The 26182-nt window shown below is 41.8% G+C and overlaps 1 protein-coding gene across 2 annotated transcripts in view; it reads right to left on the bottom strand.

Moving 5' to 3' along the window:
- The window catches only part of LOC124619940 (ATP-binding cassette subfamily G member 4-like), a 481958-nt gene extending 462790 nt beyond the window's left edge, over positions 1-19168 (bottom strand). For both annotated transcript variants that reach the window (XM_047146601.1, XM_047146602.1), the window contains exon 1: positions 18774-19168. In XM_047146601.1, coding sequence (XP_047002557.1) covers positions 18774-19074 — 301 coding nt within the window. In that variant the 5' untranslated portion in view covers positions 19075-19168. The remainder of the gene's footprint in view (positions 1-18773) is intronic.
- Between the last annotated feature and the right edge of the window lie 7014 nt (positions 19169-26182).

The following is a 26182-nucleotide window of genomic DNA, read 5'->3' as shown; positions in this document are numbered from 1 at the left end:
GAGCAAGGAGACCCTAAGGAAAAAGGAGGTGGTAGAGTGGGAAGAGTGGACTCGGATTCGTGGAGGAGGCGATTCACATCCCCATACGGCGATACAGACTTGTTTCTCGTGATTTTCCTAAATCGCTTAGGCGAAATGCTGGGATGATTCCTTTGAAATGGACACAACGGATTTCCTTCCTTCCCTAATCTTTCCTTCGTTACTTCTAACTTTGGAGGTCTCGGTTAAAAGCATCACATAACGTGAACCTTGCATCACGTGCACAGGAAGTGAAGGTCTGCTGGTGAAGATGCTCTTCTCGCGGATATTTCAAGGAATTTAATTCCTCGGGTGCAAAAGCTACTCATTTGTAGGCTGTATGCTCCTTTACGGCTATAATTTGTAATTTAACACAGATAAGCTTTGCATCTGATTTTCCACAGTGCACTCTTCCGAGGCTATGCAGCGCATTGGAATACAAGGACCTTGAAGAGTTAAGAAACCAGCCTAGAAACATCCTTCTATCAGCCTACTGCCACAGTGGCTTGTTTCGAATAGTATGGCCGTAAGGCGCGAAGGTGCGCGGTCAAAAGTCTACAAAAATTTCGGTAATGTCACTGATTCGATATATATCAGGTTCGTTCATGAATGGTGGAACTAAAATGGTGGATCTGATAACCAAAAACAGAATATCTGATCACACTGTAATTTGCGGACGACCGAGTAATATTTACTTATGACGTCCTTGAATACCACATAGTATATAGGCACCATCAAATATTATTTGAAAATTTCTTCACCTAAAATCAAAACAATATCATGCTAATAGAAGGATCCTAACACCAGAGGAATATTCATTGACAGAAGTGGAAAAAAGACGTATCGCACGTCATCTGTATTGGGAATGCCACAAACATCATCAACAACCGAAATGTAAACTCACCAGCTATATCGGAATATTCGATACAGTTTGTTGACTGACACAATTTTTCCAATTGAAGTTTGAATAAGGATTATCGCACTGCACGAATAACACATACTTATGTGTCATAATCAAGCAGAAGTAAATTTCTCAGAACTTGAAACTGGGTATTGATTAAAATGGACATAATTAGACAAATGCTTTTCCAGGATCAGATTTTCAACAACTTCGTTCGAGCTAGATGGATTTAGTTTTAAATTTTGCCTATTTCAAGTTTGGTGATGACGTCTAAGTTCAGAAACATGGATTTGCAATGGGTTCCCTTTTGTCATTTTGTCTGGCAAACATTTTTACGACTAATTTAGAATATCGGATTTACATTGAGGTACCTATGTAACGATGTAAAGTACTGCTATTGTCACCCTAGGTCGATGACATCTCTCTTTTATACAACTGTTGCGCCCTGGAGTGTGATGATTTCCTGTATAGCTTTTGATGGTTTCAATGAGCATGTACAATTCACAATCGAACGTAGTGCAAATGGGATTTTGCCATTTCTGGACGTGCCGGTCACTGCCACGGAATTATTTTGAACGAAATTTATAGGAAACCAGCAACCACGGATTTTGGTTCTTCACAGCCCTTCCTCCCACCCTCTACAGTGTAAGAAAGCAGTTTTCCGGCTGATGATTTACAGATTACGTAACACCAGTATGAACTCGAATATAGGGTCGCCCAGTTCATAATACTTGCTAACGGGTACCACACTGATGTCCCGAGTATTAACAAGAGAATTTAAAAAAAGTGAAAGGAAAAGAGTCGTAGGACCGCTCCGGTCCAGGGTCAACGGGATATTTCATCCACATTGCTCCCCGCGCAGGAGAATGGCCTTTGGATCGTTTCTTATCATAGGATTCCGAACTATGGAATTGTTTCAAATAGAGTGGATGCGCAGATGGCTACAAAAGACATTGTCCTAGCATATGTCATTCCGAGGAATAAGGCCCTGAGGTTTAAACATAGGGAGAGGACGAAACGGGAGCCCCATAAGTCGTCACGCGTTTACAAAATCATCTGCGATTGCCAGTCTAAGCACATAGGCCAAACGGGAAGGTCCTTTGAAGCTAGATTTAAGGAACATATTTCTGGTTCGGATTCCAATTCTGTCTTATGTTCACATTTATCCGAAATGGGTCACTCAGTTTCTAGTATTACATCTGGTCTTACAATTTTGTGTACGGAACGCAGGTTAACGTTCTTAATATCTTGGAAGAGCTGGAGATCTTTCGTGCATTAACAAAATCCTCAAACCAAATAATTAATCCTCAAATTGAATTAAGGCATAAAGTCATTTAAGCTAACTCCGATTACTTAAATGAATAGCCTGGTTCATTCGCACTCTCCGCCTTACCTCCCCTTCTTTGGTGCCTTTAATAGGGCCATTCTCCTCTTTGAAAAGTTCTTAAAAACTATTTTAGTTTAAATTTTAAAATTTTAAGAATTTTAAAGATATTTTTATTCTAAATGTTATGTTTATAAATGGCTCACGACAGGTTCCATGTTTTCATCTCTGTGTGTAGGAGTTATTCAATTAACATTTTCTATCTTTATTATTATGTTTCTTTTTGGCGCCTTGTTCCATGCGTTCCTTTAAAGTTTATCGGATGTTATTTACACTCCTGCTCATGTGTCCCTTTCCCCGGGCCTGTGTTTTGATATCCTGTCAGTTCGTGTATGGCAGTCGCAGCGTTCCGTGCTGCAACGGCTTCAGATGAGGCACTGTTTACTGTACACTTCGTCTTCTTTCCCATCTCCTACCTCTTCTTTCCAGCGCTTTTTATAACCTTTTGTCTCGTCTCGTTTGTTCACAGGTTCCAGTTTAATCGAAGACTATAGGTTTCTGTGAAATTTCACAAATGTCAAAGAAAGGGTTGGGATTGGACTGAAAAAGTGTCTTGACCACTATATCGTAAGAATTCGGTCTTGTGTTCACTTTTTATCACTGTGAAATGGTCTTTGCGTAATATTGTTTTCGAACTACTCGTTCTTTTCATTCAGATTTGCAGCTGATGATGAAATTTAAATTACGAAACGGTTAGTGCCTTTAATAAGAGATTTTAAACAGCTACAGTTGTTTTCATTCAACATGTACAAGTTTGACTGTGGATACCCGTCCAATAAACTGTTATGTAAAGATGAAATTACTTTTACATTACCTGGTAAGGCTATAAGTAGGATGTCGCTGTCACCCCGTTAGCCTCTCGCAATCTCTACCTGATGTGGAATTGTAAAACGACAGAGATTATGTTATGAGCGAACGTGAAAGTATTATTCATCTGAGCGAAATTACAAACGAAATACTTGGACAGAATGCGTTGTTGGGAAGCTGCGCAGAGGCTGCACTTCTGGAGACGACTGTGGCCGACAGTGTCAAGCAGTGAACTGTCTTGGGTCATCAGAGACATCCGGAGGATCTCGTGAACTTCACAAACTCTCTGTCGTTGCATAATTCTGCGGTACCAAAGATGACTCATTGAGCTAGAAACTTCCATCTTATTTGGCCGAAGGAGTCGCGAGAGAAAACTCTGGAATAAGTAGTTCGATGGGTGAGATTAAGACACAAAGTCACGCGTAACACACAAGACATTCATGAGATATGCTGTGCTGTGGTGCGATCGGTGCACTTTTATTGCTCCAAGATGACCGATTTCATCTTACACTGTCACCATCTGATTTTCTGGAACTTGCTATAAAATTTCCACGTTACATTTTGCTTTGACTTCATGTAATGTAACATGGCAATTTTATGGCAAATTCCAGAAGATCAGATGATGGCAGCATAAGACTGTTGAAACAGTCATCTTGGAGCAATAAAAGTGTCTACAGTGCGATCTCAACGTATGAAGTGCGTACATTTTCACCCATGAAATAATCCAGTTCTGCGGCAACGAGGTGTCATTCTGCTAGGTTCCGGGGAACGTGAGAATCTTGTGAAATATGCATGCTGGCACCGCAGCTAGGGATGCTCGCGCAGTAAATATAAACATCTTCAGTCTTCTTGGGTGCTGTTTTCTCGTTGTTGAGGAGAAAAGCTCTGTGAAGTAAGGGGCCTTTGTATCGTCCTTGCTCCTAATTTCGTCCCCCTGCGAATGATAGTTTCCCACAGCTCGTAATAAATGTTTAGCTGCGTGTTCATGCGTGACCTCAGTCCATTGTTTTGTTGTGTGCGGCACATGTAGCTTCCGTGTACGAAGGAATTAAATTTTTTATGCTGAGGTGAGATAGTGTAGCTGTCAGGTTAACAGCTTGAAATTCCTAGTGTGAGCCCTGATCTGTGTTCAAATATTGGGCTGTATTTCAAGCGTGTGTTGCTTCTCGCGTGTAATCGCTATAGTAAAGGGTTTAATCTACGTTGCTGTAGCGTCCATTATAATAAATCTGGGTATGTTCGTTATTTCGTCCCTCGTGTAGTTTCTATTTTCGTCCAAGGGACGAAATTTGGAACTGTTACCAAAAACTAATTTTATATCTTATTTGTAAAGATTACTTTTTTGATATGGGGAAACAAATTCGGAGAGATGGATTCCTTGTACGAAATCCTCGGTTTGTTACCACGAAACATGCTTTTCATCTAAACAGACATGCAAATTAACTTGAAAAATTGTTCATTTGTAATCTTTCAAGTGATGTACAATAGTGAAAGTATCTGGCAATGAAACAATGGAAAAATATATTTCAGTTAGTTGTTCTTCCGATAATTTTTATGGGAAACTGAATTATAAACACTTTCTTTGTATTCCTGTATTTGGAGTGTCAATGTTTATGTCAAATATTGGTTTTAGTATGTTATAACAGTTTAATTGTGACTTGCCTACGAGTGGCGGATAAATTCAGGAATATATACAACAATTTGTAGCCTGTTCCATAACTTACTTCGTACTAAAGTGACAAAATTTGGCCTCCTACCTTAGCACTGAAACAATGAACAGCCAGAGTTAAAAAATAAGGTACCACGGCGGGTTCTGCTGCTGTGGAATTCCTATTAGATTATATGTAGAATTTGAAGCTAAACACACTGTCAGCACGGATTCAGAAAATGTCGTTCTTGTGAAACACAACTAGCAGTTTATTCGCACTAAGTAATGAGTGCTATCGATCGGAGATCGCAAATTGATTCCACGTTTATAGATTTCCAGAAGGCTTTTGACACCGTTCCTCGCAAGATACTTCTAATCAGACTCCTTGCCCATGGAATACCGCTTCAGTTGTGCGACTGGATTCATGATTTTCTGTCAGAAAGATCACAATACGAACTAATCGACGGAAAATCATTGAGGAAAACGGAAGTGATATCTGGCGTTCTCACAGGAAGTGTTATGGGCACTCTCGTGTTCCTAACCTACACACACGATTCAGGAGACAGTCTGAGCAGCCATCTTAGACTGTTTGCGTATGATGCTGTCATTTGCCGTCACGTAAAGTCATGAGAAAATCAAAGCCAACTGTAAAATGTCTTAGACACGATATTTGTATGCTCTGTAAAGTGGCAAATGTCTCTCAGTAAGGAAACGTGTAAGGTTATCGACATGAGCACAAAAAGAAATTCGTTAAATTTCGGTTACATAATAAATCAGACGAATTTAAAAGCTGTCAGTAGGACTAAATACATAGGAATTACAATTACGAACAACTTAAATTGGGAAGATCACATAGGTAATATTATGGGGAAGGCAAACCAGAGACTACGTTTTATTGGCAGAACACATAGAAGAGACGACAGTCTACTAAAGAGATTGCCTACGCTTCGCTTGTTCGTCGTTTGTTGGAGTATTACTGTGTTGGAGATATCCTTACCAGATAGGATTGACGGAAGAGATCGAAAAAGTTAAACGGAGGTCAGTTCGTTTTGTATTATCGCGAAATAAGAGAGAGAGTTTCAAGGATATGATAAGCGAATTGGTATGGCAATCACTGAAGCAAAGGCGTTCTTCGTTGTGGCGAGATCTTTTCACGAAATTTCATTCTTCAACTTTCTGCTCTGAACGTGAAAATATTTTAGTGCCGCCAACCTACACAGTGAGAAATAGTGATCATAATAAGATAAGAGAAATCAGAGCTTATACAGGAAGATTTAAGTGTTTATTTTTCTCACGTAGTGTTATAGAGTGGAACGGTAGAGAAATAGTGTGATCGTAGCTCTAACAACGCTCTTCCAGGCACTTAAGTATGGATTGCAGAATAGTCATGTAGATGTAGCTGTAGATTAGCTTCTCTTTTATCCATAACATGAGGTAGATCCATTGAACAATAAACTGTGCCCAGCAGATGGATGAAATTACAGGTCACACTAGCCAACAAGAAGGTTAACATGAGTAATCAATAAAACTACGGTTGAGTGTCTTTGGCATGCATTTGTCGTAGAGTATTAACATACCCTGAGTTGAAACGCAATGAAGTGTCTCGAAGAGACCAACATGTATTCCAGAAACAGGTCGTGCGTAACTTGCGATTTTCTTAAACGACACTGTGAAAGCTGTGCAGCAGGGCAGTCGGAAAGATCTAGCATTTCTTGACTTCCCAAAACATTTGACTCAGTGCCAAACAAATGATTATTAACGGAACGCTGCATCTATCTGGAACCGAGTGAAATTTTTTACTGGACTGAGGATCTTTTGGTGTAGCGAACGCAGCCCCTTATATTAGATGGATAGTCGTCAACAGTGTGGAAGTAATTTCAGACATGCCTCAGGGAAATGTTCTGGGACCCTCTGAATACATGTTGCATATTAACACGCTGACTGCCGTACGCAAAGTGAAGAATGTTTCACCGCCAGGCCAGGCCACGGGGTGAGGTGAAAGGGTCTGATGTGGCCAGCGGCGGCAATCAGTGTAAATGATCTAGCAGACTGTATTAATAGTAACCCTGTACGAGCAATGTGCCTTTAAGACTTGCGCTCATTGACGCAGCGTGGGCTTTCCGATGAACCATTTCTTCAGGTTTTCGTTATTGTTACACCTCTTTCTTTGCGGCTGGGACACTGGCGTGTCACGTCGGTAGTGCTAGCAGTATAGAGCACACGAAGGCAGCAGTGGTGTAAAGGTACAGTTAGAAGCTGAGATCGACTGTATAAACATCTGTTCATAGATTCATGGGATATGGACACTTGAAGGTTAAGGTGGGAAATGTTTAAGCAGTTATAGCAAGCTGTATATTATTTGATATATAAATATTAATTATAAGACTGGATAATCTTTCACGTAGAGCAGTAATAGTTTCACGGAACCATAGTCAACGGACAGCGCCTTTTATTGCACAGAATCCTTGTCTTCACTGGTGATTAATTTTTTATGGCAATTCATTAGAGGTAGCCACACGGTTTCAACGTTTTTCCGGGCGTGATCTGTTTGTAAGTTGTCTCCCTTCGAAAGATCCGACTGTCTTCAAATTAAATGTATTGCAGTGGTGCGAGAAAAGTGGAGGGTGTAATGGTACTTGAATTACGTAACCATTACGGCACCTCACCTGAACCTCTCGATATCAGTAATATTCTACTGTGTTTCTGTAGAAGTAGTTAACATATTTCTGAGACAACATTCAGATTTGATTTCAATAATGTAGAGGTACTTTGATACATCGATATGTTTATGTTGCATTGATATTATTCTTATGTGTATTCTTTCTTTTGTCACTATGATCTTTGACGTACTTGTAACTCTGATTTTTGGGCGCGTAAGCGATTATGAGTTAGTTGTTAGAGAGTCGGACGTTGAAAAAGTCAAGTCTTGGACGTCATGCTGGAAAGACGCATAACGTAGTCAGCTTATAAAATGTGAACTTTAACAGTGAGGAAGATGTTTTCAAGTATGTTTTGTATTGTGAAGTGATGTTTTGTGTGTTACGTGATATTGCAATAAAAGCAATTAAAAGAAAGTGTAACTTAAATTCCGAGTGCTGATTATTTTTTTTACATCACTATTGTGCTAACTTTGAAAGGTTTAATCTTCAAGAATGGTTTGTGAAGCGCATCTAAAAAACTTTTGAATATAGCAGAATGAAACCTAGGCCTTTTTTGCATCCGAGCTTGGAATCATCACTACCTAGATTTTCGTCGATTGAGCCATGATTTTACAACGAGACCAGCGTGGGAAACACGAAAACATGAGTGCCTAGTTTATTCATTATTACATGAAATGACTTTATTAACTGTGCTCTAATGACACCTGCCACATAATAACTTTGTTGTTGCCCGAAAATGCAGTATTTAGCAGCGTGAGCAACACCACAATCATTAAATTTTGACCTTTGTTGTGGTAGGGTTGTTGGAAGGGGGAGCTTCAAACCTCAGACTTTTCCCAGATGATGCAGCTATCTGTAATGAAGTAATATCTGAAAAAAAGCTGCCCTGTGTTGAGGCCTGTATTGATACGTTACAAAGTGGTGCAAAGATTAGCAACTTGCTTTAGTTGTTCAGAAACGCAGCCTGTGCAATTTACAAAACGAAAAAAAAATGTAGTATCCTATGCCTATACTATCAACAATAACAACTGAAATCAGACAACTCACACAACTACATTGTTGTAACGATTTGCAGGAATAAGAAACGGAATGATCACATAGCCTCAGTTGCAGTAGACTCTGGTTCAGTTGTGGCATACTGGGAAAATGCAATCAGGCTACAAAGGAAGCTTGTTACAAAACCCCGGGGGACCCGTCCTACAATATTCTCAACTGTTAGGGACCTATAATAGCAAATGAGCCTAACTGGAGATGTGGAGCGTATACAAAGAAGGGCAGCGCGAATGGTCACAGGTTTGTTTGACCAATGGGAGATCCTGAAAGAACAAACTGGCTAGCGCTTGAAGACAGACACAAACAGCCGCGTGAAAGTCTACTTAGGTAGTTTCAAGAACAGCTTCCAGTGAGGAATCTAGGAATATTCTACAACCACCCACTGTCGCTCCCACAGAGAGCGCGAAGAAGAAATAAGACTGATTACCATCGCTTACAGAGGCGTTTATACTAGCATTCTTCCCACGTACCATACGACATTGGAACGGGAAGAACCTCTTTCAAATGGTACAATCGGAACTACTCTCAGGCTTACACTTCACAGTAGTTTACATAGATGTGAGTTTAGACAGATCTCTCGAGTCACAGTGGAAAAAAGTGCCTTAACACGACGACGAATATATCATTGCTCAATCACACAAGACTGTCCACGAAGGAATAATCTCATCAGTTTGTGGTGACTGCGCCGTGGCAGTGGCCTTTTGAATAGGCGATGACAGTGTTTGGCTAAAGTTGACTCTTCGCCTGTTTCAGAGACGGGCATGGTAAATGTTTGTGTGCCGCCTGGCCTTTGACCAAATTTGATCGGAAAGGTATTTTAACGTGTGCTCAAAGCTACTATAAATGTGCAGTTCGCCGTTGGCCTAAAGTCTATATATTTTCTTCCCCTCTGACGATTATTATACGTTCTGATTCTTATGCTTCCCTTACGGTAGATTTTTCTATTTGTTAAATAAAATACTGATCTGATTTATCGCCTCTTATCTACCCATCAAGCTAATTTCATCATCTCTAATTTGATACGTAGAGGGGAGCTCCTCTTCGACAATGATCAGGTCGCTCTAGTTAAAGATAACGATGGTGCAAGTTACAAGATACGAAAGCTGACCGAACTGGCCAAAACGGGGTCTTACAAGTAATACAAAGAGCGTGACAAGACAAAGTCTGGAATATATTATATTTCACGGAGAAAATTCAAATACCTTAGAGTACCACTATCATCAAATATCAAAAGTACAGCCTTATTCTTAAGTACCACTGGGTTTCAGAAAATGACAGCAGAAAAATTATACACGTCATTGTCTAGGGTATCTCTCCAAGTTTCAATTCATAAAAAGCGCAGGGCGTAGTTGAACTAGCAGGCAGGATTGTGAAACGTGTACACGAATCATCTGCTCCATACAGTCGTACGTAATTAATTCGCGCCTGCACGCAGGATATCCAATGAACATATTTCCAAAGCGCGCTGCTGTCCTATCTTCCCGAACAATGCGTGTCAGTACGTATTAATGTTTCCGGCACAGCAAAGACTGTCCGTATTGAGCACCTGTAATGTGAGTGAAAAACTTGAAGAAATTGTCTAGCCAGTGACGTGAGTCTGTTTCCTGTATGACTTGCAGTTTTCATGCAGCTGTCTTCTCGAACCCCAGAGGTCATTATGAATAACCCATATAGTTTATGTAAGCAAAAAGGATTGAAGGCAGGAACACATCGGGTCTTCTATATAGCAGCATGTCAAAAAGGACGGAATATGTAGTGAATGTGGATTTTTGAACGTATTAATATGATTGGGACTGAGATCCAGAAACTAAAAATGTAGCAGAGAAAAAGTTTTCTGGCCATGAAATAAGCTTTCTGGAGAAAAGGTTATAACGTTTCTAGGTACTATGAATGGTACAGAAATACATTTGGGAGTCAGAAAGATTATCGTTGTGATAAACAAATCAAAACAGCATTTGTCACTTGGCCAGTGCGAGAAGAAGGATGACGGCACATGGCAGCAGCAAATGTGAGAGTAGAACCCCAGTGACAAACAAAAGTGAACATCTCCCTACAGTGTGGAAATAAGTTGTCCTAGAGGTCCTCCGAGATGTCTGTGTAGTGGTTAAGACGAGTCTATATACTTATGGGCGGGGATGATTTTAAAACAAATGAGACTTTTAGGTGAACTGAAATTGTGTATCCGGGTGGATGAATTATGTGTCAGATACACAATAAGGGAGGCTGGCCCTCATGTGATATTTTCGAACAACTCTGAAATTGATTACAACTTTTACACTTCCAAAGAGCTTTTTATCTATAGATTTTTGTCTTCTTGCTCTGTCAGTCCTTACTCTCACCAACAACCCCACCTGACACTGGGCCGCGAAATATGTACCTATTTCTGTCAAGAGTAATTTGGACTATAACATATCCTCAGTTTTATGTAAGTTACAAGTAAGTTGTCTAAGATGACAGTATTTCACAATACGTTAAGCAGCTCATACTGTCAGCCATAAGTCTATGCCTAGATATGTACTCACAAATGGTTTACCATCTCCTTATGATTCGTGGCATATTACTCATGTTTTGATTGTATTCTCTCTTACTGTTATCCTCATGAACCTTAACTAAATGTTCTATGAAGCGGACCCAATCGCTGCGCAGTCTTTCTGAAATACTTAGTCTTTAAATTTACCAAATAGCGCTTCACGAGAAGGACGTTGTTTGTCCTGCAACGATTCGTTAAGCATATTTCCGATGCTATGATCTGGACTAAAATAATCGTTTAAAGGTCTGCATCGCGTCAAGAAATTCCTCCGTTTTTCATCTTCACACTGACGTAATGTATCTACTAAACACTGGCTCATCACTTGGTGAGGATACTAAAATCTCGATCAGTAATCAGGAATACATCGCACTAAAGTTTCGCGCTAGGCGTCCTTCGCAGATGCGCAGCATTTCTAATAATCCTGTCAAAAAACTGAAGTTTTCATGAGAACTCCCCTTTTACAAACTGACCTTACTTGCCACTGCTCTGTAAGATTGTAATCGTTGCAGCCAAGGTGAACAGCGTTGTAGTGTTTTCTTTGCCAGAAAGCACTTTTCCGACTACTGGGAAATGCACAGTATTCAGCAAGGTCATATCAACGTCCTGCATTTTAAATGACTCTAGTTGTTAACTGCAGACTCGAAGTTACACGTACTCAAAGGGGCGTCCCTACTGTAGGCAGCACAGACTGTCACACATAACACGGACAACGCTTCAAGACGTTTAAAGGAAATTTTACCCTAGTGATAGTGTTAAATGTTTTAATTACGTTGAATGCGACATGTGAGTGTTAATACCGATGCAGAGATGAAATTCACAAGTACGCATCGAATAATAAGTGCAGTACGTATCGTGAAACGAAAGAGACGCAGCTGAAATGTCATGAGACAATTGATGTTACTACATTATTGTATGAAAGTGAGACATTGTGTACATACGAGTATAAACAACAGAGGAGTGGAACGATGGCAGTTCAGTAAGCAGTCAAAGACTGTCTCTTGGGGAAAGGATATAAACCCGAAGGGTGAAAAGTAAAGAAGGGCATGAAACAGTATCACGACGTGGCTGAAAGCAGGACAAGGAAAACAGTAGCTATTCGCTATAGTAACAATAATAATAGGAATAATAATAATAATTTCATGTGCCGCAGTAGGCTGGTACAGGTGTTTCAATTGGACGCCACTTCGGCGACTTGCGTGTCCCTAACCCATTCATTCCAGCGGTATTTGTACATACGAGGGCTGTTCAAAAATTAAGGTGACATTTCAATTCGATTATCGTTTTTTTGTTATGTTGGTACGCATATCCCGAACATTTGTTCACAGTTTCAAGTGTACAGGATACTTCGTTTGTTTTAGTTAGATAGAAAGGTTAGAGGTGTTGTAGTGTGCTCGGCGATTTTCGATTATTATAAAAAATGGCGCAAAGAATTTGCATCGAATTTTGTGTGAAAAATTGAATCAAGTGCTCTAAAACACTTGAAATGTTGACAGTGGCATACAGTGAGTCTGCTCTAAGTAAAAAAATGTTTACAAGTGATACAAGCTCTTCCAAGATGGCCGAGAAGATGCTAATGCTCTGGACGCCGCGGCACAACAGCAAATGAAAACGTCGATGCTGTGAAGAAAATTGTTTTGGAAAATCGTCGAATTACCGTAAGAACAGGTGGTGACGATGTTGGCATATCGGTTGGCTCGTGTCACGCAATTTTTTTGGATGTTTTGGGCAAGAGACGTGAGTCAGCTAAGTTTGTTCTAGAACTTCTCAGTTTTGATCAAATGGTTCAAATGGCTCTAAGCGCTATGGGACTTAACATCTGAGGTCATCAGTCCCCTAGACTTAGAACTACTTAAACCTAACTAAACTAAGGACATCACACATCCATGCCCGAGGCAGGATTCGAAGCTGTGACCATAGCAGCAGTGCGGTTCCGGACTGAAGCGCCTAGATCCGCTCGGCCACAGCGGCCGGCAGTTTTGATCAGAAGAATCGTCACATGAGCATCGCTCAGGAGTTGTGACGATACTGATTCACTCAAAAGGTTCATAACTGGTGACGAAACATTGGTTTACGGCTATGACGTCGAAACCAAAGCCCAGTTGACCCAATGGAAGCATCCCGGAGAACCAAGACCGAAAAAGCAGGCAAAGTTCGATCAAATGGCAAAGTTTTGCTCACTGGTTTTTTCAATTACTGTGGAGTTGTGAATATGAATTTTTACAAGGTCGTACGGTCAGTAAGGAGTATTAACTTGACGTTATGCGCCGTTTGCTAGAACCAATACCCAAAAAACGTGTGAATTGTGGAAAAGCAATTCATGGATTTTGCAATACGACACTGCTCCTGCTCATTCATCATTGCTTGTGAGAGATTTTTTGGCCAAAAACAATGCGACAGTCATGCCTCAGCCACCATATTCACCGGATTTGGCCCCCTGCGGTGATTTTCCTGTTCCCAAAACTGAAGAAACCTATGAAAGGACGAAGATTTTCAGTGATTGAGGAACAAAACCGGCATCGCTGGAAGAACTCCAGGTTGTACCAAAATGTGCTTATGGAAAGTGTTTCGAGAATTGAAAGAAGCGTTGGAACAAGTTTATTTGAAGGGGACAACATAAATATTGGCGAATAAATAAATATTTTTTCATAAAAATATAAAGTCACCTTACTTTTTGAACAAACCTCGTGTATTTAAATGCACTATTGAATATAGGACACCGTCACGAAAGTTCGATACATGATCTGAATGCCCGTTTCCTTCTATCCACTGCGCTTTATTGCAACAACCTTAAGTAATTTAACGTTCCTTGCTACAAATAAGGACTGCATTTCCAGACGACAAGGTCCATTCACAAATACAAGTAACTTACGTTTCAAAGTTTGTACCGTAGTGGCTGAATGGTATGAATCGCGCACACCGTGTGTTCTCAGCACTGGAAGACAAACACTAAGACACTCGTCCTCTCACACTTCCTAAGCCCGCAATGATCACGCTACTTAACTCCTCTGCTTGTGAGGTAAGTGGTTAACTTGTTAGCTGACGGCCGAATTCACCAACGACAATTAAAATTATTCGACTGCCCCTGTAGGTATTATTATTTGTCACTGAACGAGAAAACGACACTTCTCAGAAGCTCTTAACCTTAGTTGGCGTTTCTGGATTCGGATGTTGATCGCCGGCCGAAGTGGCCGTGCGGTTCTAGGCGCTGCAGTCTGGAACCGCGAGACCGCTACGGTCGCAGGTTCGAATCCTGCCTCGGGCATGGATGTGTGTGATGTCCTTAGGTTAGTTAGGTTTAAGTAGTTCTAAGTTCTAGGGGACTGATGACCTTAGAAGTTGAGTCCCATAGTGCTCAGAGCCATTTGAACCATTTTTTTCGGATGTTGATCGCTAGACGCATATTATTACGAAATACGGCTGAGAGCCGTGGGCAGCACGAATACTTGACTCGGGCCGCGTGCAGTTCGCGGGCCACAGTTTGACGACCACTGGCCTACTATATTTATACTGGAACGCGAGCCAAAAGCGTAATTGCTACGCTGCTGTCGCCGCAGCAAATGGTTTCGTTCAGCACGATAGGTGACGCCACGTGCCTTCTGCTTTCGGTTGACAGTCGCAATGGACCAGTAAATATTACTGCAGGAGCCCTTATAGTACATCTGTAGCGCGCGGTGAGACTAAACAACAGTCAGTCGTCTGGATTTCATTGGAAGTGTTTCATCGAAAGTACAGAAAGACCAAACCAGGATGTTGGGACGAGTATTTGAATTCTGCTGTGTCTAAGCCGTTGTGTCACCCTACCTACTGGCTGGGTATACAGGGTGCACCAAAACACAACCGGCAACCTTTCAGAGGTTGTTCAGGAATACCTTCTCAGTATTTTGGTAACAGGGACCCACGGTCTTTGGCGGTTTGCTACAGAGCAACAATATAATTTTCATTTATTCGATTTGCTACCGAAATCACCCTTGGTTTCGTGAAAATATCGTCATAAGAGAGATTACTTTCGCAACAGTGAAGAAGAATGTACTATTCAATAAGCAAACGTACAACGCGCAGGACAGAGTAATGCAAGAACCATCAGACTTAAAAGTACTGTGACACGATTATCATCGGTGCGGGAACAGATCAGCATAGCGTCACTGTACCGATCTACTGTTGCATTCAATGAGCCCCGTACCCGAGGTGCAGATCGGCCAACTCTTTCATCAGTAACCCTATCAATAGTAATGGTATGTATCGCTACACAACTAATATTGCCGGACAACAGAACCTATCAGTAACGAATGCAGGCTTGAGGTGAACGAGGTAAAAAGCATTTCTTTCTTCAGCGACAAATACCGAGAGTGTATGGAAACAAGATACATAACCCATAATGTCGACATCTGCACTATTGTGCACCATAGAGATACAAAAGTAATTTGGACAAGAAACCGAAGGAAATGCAGTAAGTGTCACCGGGGACAGCGGGTCATTTATACCAAGGCAATCCTGAATAACTCCTGAAACTCTGTCGATGGAGCTCTCGTTCACCGTGTATAGTATCGTCTGAGCCAGCCACACCACCTAGGTCGCCAACTTAGATGGTCTCGGAGTATTGTTGCTGCTCCCTAAAGCAGATATCCAAGGTCCGAGTCGTACCTAAGCGCTAACGTAGATTTACCTGTGAAGACAATGTGTATGTCCTATATGGACGAATAGATCAAATGCTATAAATATGAACAAATTTGTATTGATGAAGAATATGTGCTCGAAAAGTTGGAATCTAGATTGAAAATGGATTGGATCTAAACTACGTCCTATTCCGAAACGTCTCTGAATGGATAATGCACAAAGATAGAAAAATGACATCGGTTGCCACCAGCTAGCTTAGTTGAAGAGACGAACAGACAGTTCACAACAGAGTATACCCTAGAGCGGTGGATTCCGGCCCACGTCAGGCGGTTATCTTCGAACACATTTAGACGTTAGCCAGTACTCTCAAAAATGTGTAGCACATAACCGAAGGTAGCACTGAAATAAAAGATAATGCTACTATTTATGCAATGATAAAATTAAAAAAAATGATTAGTGAACAAAAAACATATACTGAAGCTGTTTTATTAAAACAAAAATAGTCAGTGAAATGGTCTGCAGTTCTTATTTTTGATACCCTTTCCTCATATTCTATTAACCCTCGGCCAGAGAACCGCATTTTATAATGGTTCATCACTTTCATAAGATTTGACAAGTGGAATCAGTATTCTTACGGATTTTTGAGATAATAATGGATTCACGTCGCCAATCTTTGGCCAAAACGTTGTCGTGCGGTTTCATCAAAATCTGCATTCATTGGGTTATCTTCACAGAGATAAATAAATTGCACTTTGATTAGGATTTTAGTGTCGTAATATACATTGATGAGACAAAACTTTTTGACCACTTGCTTAGCATCGTGTTGACTCACCTTAGGAACGCAATACGATATTACGATAAAGATTTTTGTCAGATGAATTTGATGGGAACTTATTGTTAGTGTGTTTCCGAAAGTAAGTGGCACGAGATGTCTAGATCACGCAATTCCCGCATAAAGCGGTCAGGTTGTATGGGGAGTTGAAGCTGGTGCCCGGTAACGTGACAGATGTGTTCCATGGCGTTCAGATCGGGCAGATCTGGGGGCCAGGACCTCAGCAAGAGTTCATTGTCTTCAAACCAGTGTAGCACGATTCTGGAATTGTGACATGGATTGTTTTGGAAGATTCCATCTCTGTCTGGGTAGGTGTCAAACATGAAATGCAGTTGATGGGCAATAATGTTCACGTAGTCCACAGCAGTCATGGTGCATTCCATTACTACCACAGTTCCCATGTGAAACCAGGTGAATAGCATAATACTGTCCCCACAAGCTTGCGTCCGTAGTGCGGTGCATGCTTTGAGGAGCCGTTTGCCTGGATGACAGTGTACCCGGGACAAGATATTTTAGTATCATACGTTAAGTTTCCAAACCGAAGTTTACTAACGTATAATGTAAGTTTCAGTGTTCCGTAAACTAAGAATGAACAATGAAAATGTTTGTTCTCAGACGAAGTTAGTCAGCATTTGTTATCAGTTCTAAATTCTACAAGCAACTATCGTCCTGATTTGGTAAATATCGATGAACTACCTCCAAAATTTTGATGGTGGAGTTCGGGTTCTTCCTATACACGTAGAAGAAGACATTTTTTTATATTTAAATTTTACAGTAATGGTCTCTTTTATAGTGTATACGAATAGACCAGCTACTGCTAGAAATAGCTACACAATTTACATTTACAAACGGATGCAGCGATACAGCTTACGCCAGTATTTATATAGTACGCTCGGTTTGATTTATAGTTCTCACCACTTAGCAAGCCATAAGAGTGGCAGTATCGGTTCCAGACACCCATGCAGGGGGGCGTGCAGGGTTTACCAGTCGAGCGAGACCAGTGGCGTTTTTACAATTTTATTAGCTCTACAACTTTGCTCTCACCGTTTTACAATTGATAGCAGTAGAGGCAAGTTGTGGTGTAGGTGGTAGATCGTAAATGTCGAAGTAAGCTTAGTCATTTGTAAACAGAATGCTATAAAATATCAGTCGGTTTCTAATTGCATCATAAAACTATTCTCGATTGAATATGTCGACTTACGATCCTAGTTCTCGTCATTTGGAGGAAGTTTTAATTTTTTGCTTTAACACGAAGTAATCTGCGGCTGAGACTCACAAAATGCTCGGTGAGACCTATGGTGGGGCACCTACTGGTGAAAGAACGTACAGGCAGTAATTGCAGCACTTCAAGAACGATGACTTTGACGTGAAAGACCGGCGTGGTGATGGAGCAGAGAAGGTCCTTGAAGTTACTGAAACCGAGGGAAACAATCACAGAAGATCGTTATCGAAAGAAGTTGGTGCATTTGAGCCGAGCACTGAATGGCAAATGATCACAACACAGTAATGGACATGAAAAGGTTCATCAAGTCCACACCTTTCTAGCTACCTTCTGTTACTATCACATGCCTCATGGAAGCTCAGGTGAACGTCTGCATTAGCATAATACTGCCTCCACCAGCTTCCATCCGTGGCGCGGTGCATGTTTCGAGGAGCTGTTCGCCTGGGTGACAGACTACCCGGAGAAATAAATAACTATGCTAAGCTTCAGCTTCAGCATGACAATGCTCGAACGCACGTCGCAAAACCCTCCAAAATATACGTGTAAACGTGGAAATGGGGAGTTCTACGCCACCCGCCGTATTCTCCAGACATTGCTCCACCTGGCGAAGGCCGGCCAGGCGGAATGGCCGAGCGGTTCTAGGCACTTCAGCCTGGAACCGCGCTACCGCTACGGTCGCATGCCTCGGGCATGGATGTATGTGATGTCCTTAGGTTAGTTAGGTTTAAGTAGTTCTAAGTTCTAGGGGACTGATGACCTCAGAACTTAAGTCCCATAGTGCTCAGAGCCATTTGAACCATTTGACTAAGGCCTTTTGAGATCAGTTTCATACAGCCTGGCTAATCAGCACTTCCGGTTATACGAACAAGTTCAAAATTGGATAGATTCATGGATCTCCTGAAAAGTCGACCAGTTTTTCAGCTGCGGGCTTCGTATGCTACCCCGAAAATGGGAGAAAGTAGTGGCCAGCGACTGCCAATACTTTGTATCGTAAATTTTTTGTAAGTTTTTCACAATAAAGCCTCGAACTTCGAGAAAAAAAAAACGACAGATCAGAGTCGTAGACCTAATATAATAGGTACTGTAACAGACTATGCTACTGACCTTTTCTGCTGATGGGAACAGAGTAGGAGAGGTCCTGGAACTCGATGTCCACCGGCGGCCGCTCGGGCAGATACGACAGCGTGCGAGTCGTGGACAGTGGTAGCAGCATCCCTGTGCTAGGGTCCGTAATGACAGCTCCATCTATCACTCTCGCGGTAGAGTCCGGTGGGATGGCTGTCCCAGCCACTGTACACTGAGATACGTCCATTGCGACGGCTGTCCTCTCGTCCAGCGCGCACTGTGCTTCGGTGCTGGCAGCTCCGGCTTCCACCGTGCACTCGAGTCCCGCCCTGGCGTCCATGCTGAGAGCTGAGTACCGCAGGCGGGCGCTTTGAGCACTGTGCAGTGTTACCGTGAGCCGGCGCGGCGCCGCGTCTACTGGCGGAGGCAGCACGCCGGCCACCGCCGCTATCGGCCCCTCCCCCCTCCCCCTCCCACCCACTCCCCATGGCTTCCGCTACTCTCTCTCTCTCCCTCTCTCTCGCCGTCCGTCGCCTGCCCAGGGCTGCGTGCCTCTCCACCCGCGTGGGCAGCGACACGTGACGGGCAGCTACCGTCACGGTCGCCCTGGCGACGTCATGTGATAGCAAAATCAGAGCGTGCGATGCGAGTGTGTTCTTGTTAGCTGCTTGGAATCGTGCTACCTGCCGGCTTCCTGTACATGTACATTTACATACCCCGGAGTCTCTGTACATTGTGTCGTGGAGACTGCTCCGCACCTATGCTAGTCACCCCTTACTTGCTCCACTCGCAGAGAGAGTGAGGGTACAAAGACGAGTGAACCGAACCTACCGATACCGGACGTCGGCTTTGAGCCGTGACGAAATGGTCTTGTGGCTTGTGGACAAACGGAAAAGGAACAAAACTCCAACAATATATGTTTTTCGTATATTATTTACTTGGAATGTATTAGATTGGCGCGTAAATTCGTAGCGTCTTTATTTTGCATGTTGGTATTGCAGTTGCTACGGGTTTATTTATGGATTGCCATTTTTTATTTGTAGTTCCCCATGAACCATGGATCTTGCCGTTGGTGAGGTGGCGCAGTGGTTAGCACACTGGACTCGCATTCGGGAGGACGACGGTTCAATCCCGCGTCCGGCCATCCTGATTTAGATTTTCCTTGATTTCCCTAAATCGCTCCAGGCAAATGCCGGGATGGTTCCTTTGAAAGGTCACCGCCGACTTCCTTCCCCGTCCTTCCCTAATCCGATGAGACCGATGACCTCACTGTCTGGTCTCCTCCCCCAGAACAACCCAACCTTGCCGTTGGTGGGCAGGTTAGCTTACCTCACCGATACGGATAGCCGTACCGTTGGTGCAATCACAACGAAGAGGTATCTGTTGAGAGGCCAGAAAAGCGTGTGATTCCTGAAGAGAGGCAGCAGCCTTTTCAGTAGTGCAGGGGCAACAGTCTGGATGATTGAACCGGCCATGTAACATCAACCAAAACAGCATTTCTGTGCTGTTGCTGCGAACGGTTGAGTGCAGGGTGAAGCTACAGCTGTAATTTTTCCCGAGGGCATGCAGCTTTACTGTATAGCTAAATGATGATGGCATCCTCTTGGGTAAAATATTCCGGAGTTACCTATTCGGATCTCCGGGTGGGGACTACTCAGGAGGACGTCGTTATCAGGAGAAAGGAAACTGGCGTTCTAGGGATCTAAACGTGGAATGTGAGACCCCTTAAACGTGCAGGTAAGTTAGAAAACCTAAAAAGGGAAATGGATGTGTTAAAGCTAGATTAGTGACGTTTGGTGAGAGAAGAACTAAGACTTCTGGTCAGCTGAATATAGGATTATAAATACAAAATCAAATAGCAGTAATGCAGAAGTAGGTTTACTAATGATTAAAAATGAAAGCAACACGGATAGGCTACTACGAAGAGCACAATGAACGCATTATTCTAACCAAGATCGACACGAAGCACGCGCCTACCACAGTAGTACAATTTTATATGCCAACTAGCTCCGCAGATGATGAAGAGATTGAATACATCAATGATGAGATAAAGTAAATTATTCAGGTAGTTAAGTGAGACGAATATCTAATGGTAATGGGGTGCTGGAATTCGATAGCAAGAAAAGGAAGAGAAGAAAAAGGAATAGGTGAATATGGACTGGGGATAAGGAATGAAACAGGAAGTCGCATGGTAGGATTTTTCACAGAGCATAACTTAATCATAGCTAACACTTGGGTTAACAATCATGAAAGAAGGTTGCACTTGTGTAAGAGATCTGGAGACACCAGAAGATTTCAGACTGATTATATAATGGTAAGACAGATATTTAGGAACCAGGTTTTAAAATGTAAGACATTTCCATGGGAAGATGTAGACCCTGACCACAATTTATTCGTTATGAACTGTAGATTAAAACTGAAGAAACTGCAAAAAGGTAGGAATTTAAGGAGACGGGACCTGGATAAACTGAGAGAACCAAAGGTTGTAGGTAGCAGAGGATCAAATAAGTAAAAAGACGAGAGCTGGTACAAATCCCTGAGTAACACAAGAGATACTTAAATTAATTCATAAAAGGAAGAAATATAAAAATGCAGTAAATGAAGCAGGCAAAAAGGAATACAAACGTCTCAAAAATGAGATCGACAGGAAGCGCAAAATGGCTAAGCAGGAATACCTAGAGGACAAATGTAGGGATGTAGATGCGTAATGTAACTAGGGGTAAGATAGACGCCACCTATAGGAAAATTAGGGAGACCTTTGGAGAAAACAGAATCACCTGTATCAATATCAAGAGCTCAGAGGGAAAACCAGTCCCCAGCAAAGAAAGGAAAGCAGGAAGTTGGAAGGAGTATATAGATGGTCTACACAAGGCCGATGTACATGAGGGCAATGTTACGACAATGGAAGAGGACAGATGAAGATGAGGTGGGAGATGTGATACTGCGAGAAGAATTTGACAGAGCACTGAAAGACTAAGTCGAAACAAGGCCCCGGGAGTAGACAACATTCCATTAGAATTACTAACAGCCTTGGGAGAGCCAGCCATGACAAAACTCTTTCATCTTGTGAGCAAGATGTATGAGACAGTCGAAATACGCTCAGACTTAAAAATTATACACGTATAATACTATAATTTCAAAGAAACCAGGCGCTGACGTGTGTGAGAATTACCTATCAGTGTAGTAAGTCACGGTTTCAAAATACCAACACGAATTCTATCAGACGAATGGAAAAACTGGTAGAAGCCGACCTCGAGGAACGTCATTTTGGATTCTGTAGAAATGTAGGAGCATTCGAGGCAGTGCTGACCCTACGACTTATCTTAGAAGAAAGGTTAATGAAAGACAAACCTACATTTATAGCATTTGTAGACTTAGAGAAAGAGATTCACAATCTTGACTGGAATACTCTTTCAAATTCTGAAGGTGGCAGGGGTAAAATACAGGGAGCGAAACGCTATTTATAATTTGTATTGAAACCAGATGGCAGTTATAAGAGTCGAAGGGAACGAGAGGGAAGCAGTGGTTGGGAAGGGAGTGAGACAGGGTTGTAGCCTATCCGTGATGTTATTTAGTCTGCATATTGAGCAAACAGTAAAGCAAAGAAAAGAAAAGTTTGGAGTAGGAATTAAAATCCAATGAGAAGAAATAAAAACCTTGAGTTCTGCCGACGACCTTGTAATTCTGACAGAGTCAGCAAAGTACTTGGAAGAGAAGTTGAACGGAATGGACAGTTTCTTGAATGGAGGATATAAGATGAACATCAATAAAAACAAAACTAGGATAACGGAATCTAGTCAAATTGAATCAGGTGATGCTGAGGGACTTAGATTAGGAAATGAGACACTTAAAGTAGTAGATGAATTTTTTTATTTGGGCAGCAAAATAACTGTTGATGGTCGAATTAGAAATTATATAAAATGTAGACTGGCCATGACAACGAAAGCATTTCTGAAGAAGAGAAACTTGTTAACATCGAGTATAGATTTAAGTGTCAGTAAGTCTTTTGTGAAAGTATTTGTATGGAGTGTGGCCATTTATGAAAGTGAAACATCGACGATAAATAGTTTAGACAAAAGAGAATAGAAGCTGTTGAACTGTTGTGCCACAGAAGAATGCTGATGATTAGATGGGTACATCAAGTAACTAATGAGGAGGTACTGAATAGAACTGTAGAGAAGAGGAATTTGTGGCACAACTCGACTAGAAAGAGAGATCGGTTGATAGGACTCGTTCTGAGGCATCAAGGGATCACCAGTATAATACTGGAGGGAAACGTGGAGGGTAAAAATTGTAGAGGGAGACCAAAAGATGAATACACTAAGCAGATTCAGATGGATGTAGGTTGCAGTATTTACTCGGAGATAAAGAGGCTTGTACAAAATAGAGTAGCATGGACAGCTGCATCAAACCAGTTGGACTTAACACAACAACAACAAGAAGTTTACTGTTGCTGTTTGAGTTTACATATTTTCATTTTGTAGACGTTAGCAAATGGAATGCCAAGTTGGGAAATGGGAACTTATCCGACGTATTCTTCCGTTTGAGTTCAGTAGAGGGGTGACAGTAGCGGAGGCAGCCGTCTATGAGGATAACATCATTAGACAGAACACGGCAAGAAAATGATTTTCCCCTTTTAAGGAGGATCGTTTTGACATTAGTAACTCTCCACATTCAGGAAGACTGTCGGGGTCTGATAAAGGTCGTTTAAACGTGTTAATCCACAATGACCAGTGTACTCGAGAACTGGCAGATGTGATGAATTGTGTTCATTCCATCATCGTGGGACACTTGCATGCAATGGGGAAGGTTAAATAAAAATCGGATGCATAGGTACCCCATGCTCTAAGCCAAAATCACAAAAATCAGCAAGTGGCCATATGTGCATCTCTGCTTGCTTGTCATCAATAGGTCATCAATTAGTTCGTGAACAACACCGACCATTCCTATCACGTATGGCTACTGGTGACAAGATATGGTGTCTTTATCCAACCATAAGGAAAAGAAAGGGGTGGTTTAGCCCAAACGAAGCAGAAACTCCCCATACAAAGACATGCGCGTATCCAGAAAAGATAATGTTATGCGTGTCGTGTAACAATGAGACTGTGGTGTACTGGGAATGGCTTGTCCGAGGTGTGAGAATCACTGCTGACGTTTATTGTCTTGTAGACGCAGTCCAAGAACAACGACAGGGAAGACTACGAGAAGAGATGCTGCTCCACGGGAACTCCCGCCTGCGTTCTGGAAGACTGACTAAAACTCCAACAGGATTTGGGTTGAGAAGTGATTCCATGCCCACCTTATTCATCTGATCTTGCGCCTAAGATTTTCACCTTTCCCGCTCTATATCGAACAAGCTCCAAGGAATTTCTTTTATGGATGAAAATGTTCTCCGAACACCGCTTGACAAGTTTGGCTCGACGAATTCTTCGCCTCAAGAACCACTTGATTTCTACAGTCGTGGAATCAAGAAGTTACTTCCGCGTTGGCAGGCTGTTGTAAATATTGAAGAAGAAGAATTGTCAACAGCGCTAGAAAAACCCATATCCTCAAAAAAAAAAAAAAAAAAAAAAAAACATCACATTAATATTTCGTTGCACTTATTTAAAACATGTCTCTGTTATTCTTAAACAACTTCCGCAGTTATCAATAATAACAGACAACTCTTCCCATTGATCGTGATGAAGAACGTTCTATTGAGTGCAAAATAACACCAAGGATTATATAGATGTTTTTTATGTTTTTGCATGTAAACTGTACTAGCATCGAAAGTAACTGCTTTGGTTGAACAAAAGCACAGAAGTTACGCGATCATCTGATTTTTATGAAATGCAAAATGCAGTGGACTAACACTGAATGAGGTGCAGCTCTAATTATTTGCAAAAAAATAAAAGAAAACATAGAAAAAGAGGGAGGTCGTCGGCTCCCACTTTCTCTACTTTCTCTCTCACAAAATGATTCACGTTTATTTCCCTACCAATGTTACCAATACTAACGGCAATGCCTCCCGTCGGGTAGACCGTTCGCCTGGTGCAAGTCTTTCGAGTTGACGCCACTTCGGCAACTTGCGTGGCGTGTCGATGGGGATGAAATGTTCTTCGTAAGGACAATATAACACCCACTACCTAAGCGGAGAAAATCTCCGACCCAGCCGGGAATCGAACCCGGGCCTCTAGATATGACATTCCGTCGCGCTGACAACTTTTTTTATCTCATTTTGTTCTGTATTGTTTGTTGAATTTGTTCGAGGTGGACGTCCGATGACACCCGTTCAGGTTCTTCGTTGATCCGTTCACTCAGTTTTTTTTTTTTTTTTTTTTTTTTTACTACAGAGGGTAGCTAACCCTTTGACCGAACACGCTGAGCTACCGTGCCTGCAGCACTCAGCTACCAGGGGCGAACAGTACTACCGGTAACGATGGTAGCAGTACCAGTCACTACGTCATTAATGTACTGTACCAAAACCATTGAATCGTTGTTTTGGTAGAGCGCAACCCTATTCGAGGCACATTATCTGCGTCTGTCTTTAATTTATTTTCGTATGACATTTTTATCTACCTTCCTTTTCATAATTTTAACGTAATTTTCCTTCACGTAGTTTGGGCCTGAATAGCTGTAATCTCCAATACATCTTAAACTACCCATTTCACTTTCACACTTGTTTATAACAATGAGGATATAGAGTCATTATGAATGTTATTTGGATCTTTTAAGTCATTGTGTATGCAATGACAACGAAGATATTTGACGCCACTTACTAAATGCAAACACAGCGTTGCCCTGCAAATGGATGCTTCAGTAAGAGAAGGCTACACTAGCGGCAGTGAGCCGTCCAGATATTTTTCGTTAAGTCTCTGGAGTCCATACGCAACGTTGCCCATGTCCGTCAAGTGAAGGTGGGCCATTTCTTTTACTCTTCTCTGTTTTGCTGAGGCAACTTTCTTCTTATTTAAAAAATAACAGTTACTGAAACAGAAATGTCAATAAATTGTTTGGTAATTTAGAAGGAAATAAAAACAGAAGATAGGAGTATCATGAGAACAGATAAAATTATTTACATAGCGCGGATGTTGCCTATATTCGATTTCGATGAGCCGTTCGTGGTCGTCATTTTGATGTTGTTATAGGTCAAAGGCAACCGGTGGTGTAGAAGGCTAGAGTCAACCTGTAACGGCTGCTGTGAACGTCTGTATGTAGTGGCGTAACTGTGCTATGGCAACCGACGCAAGCTCCATTTCCGTAGGAGGCCTACTTTTATGACGGGCGAGATTTGAAGGGAAGAAGAAAAAGGGGAGAGTGAGGACGAAGTAGGAGAGTGAAGGATGACAAGTAGTAACAGTAGTAGTGTGGGGGACAAGAAAACAAAAAAGAAGAAGAAGAAGAAGAAGAAGAAGAAGAAGAGCTCTGAAATGAGAATGAGGACGAGGTGTGTGAAAGGAAATGGTGAA

This window comes from Schistocerca americana, chromosome 6 (assembly GCF_021461395.2).
Source record: "Schistocerca americana isolate TAMUIC-IGC-003095 chromosome 6, iqSchAmer2.1, whole genome shotgun sequence".
Taxonomy (NCBI): Eukaryota; Metazoa; Arthropoda; class Insecta; order Orthoptera; family Acrididae; genus Schistocerca; species Schistocerca americana.
This window is presented reverse-complemented; position numbering and strand designations above follow the sequence as displayed.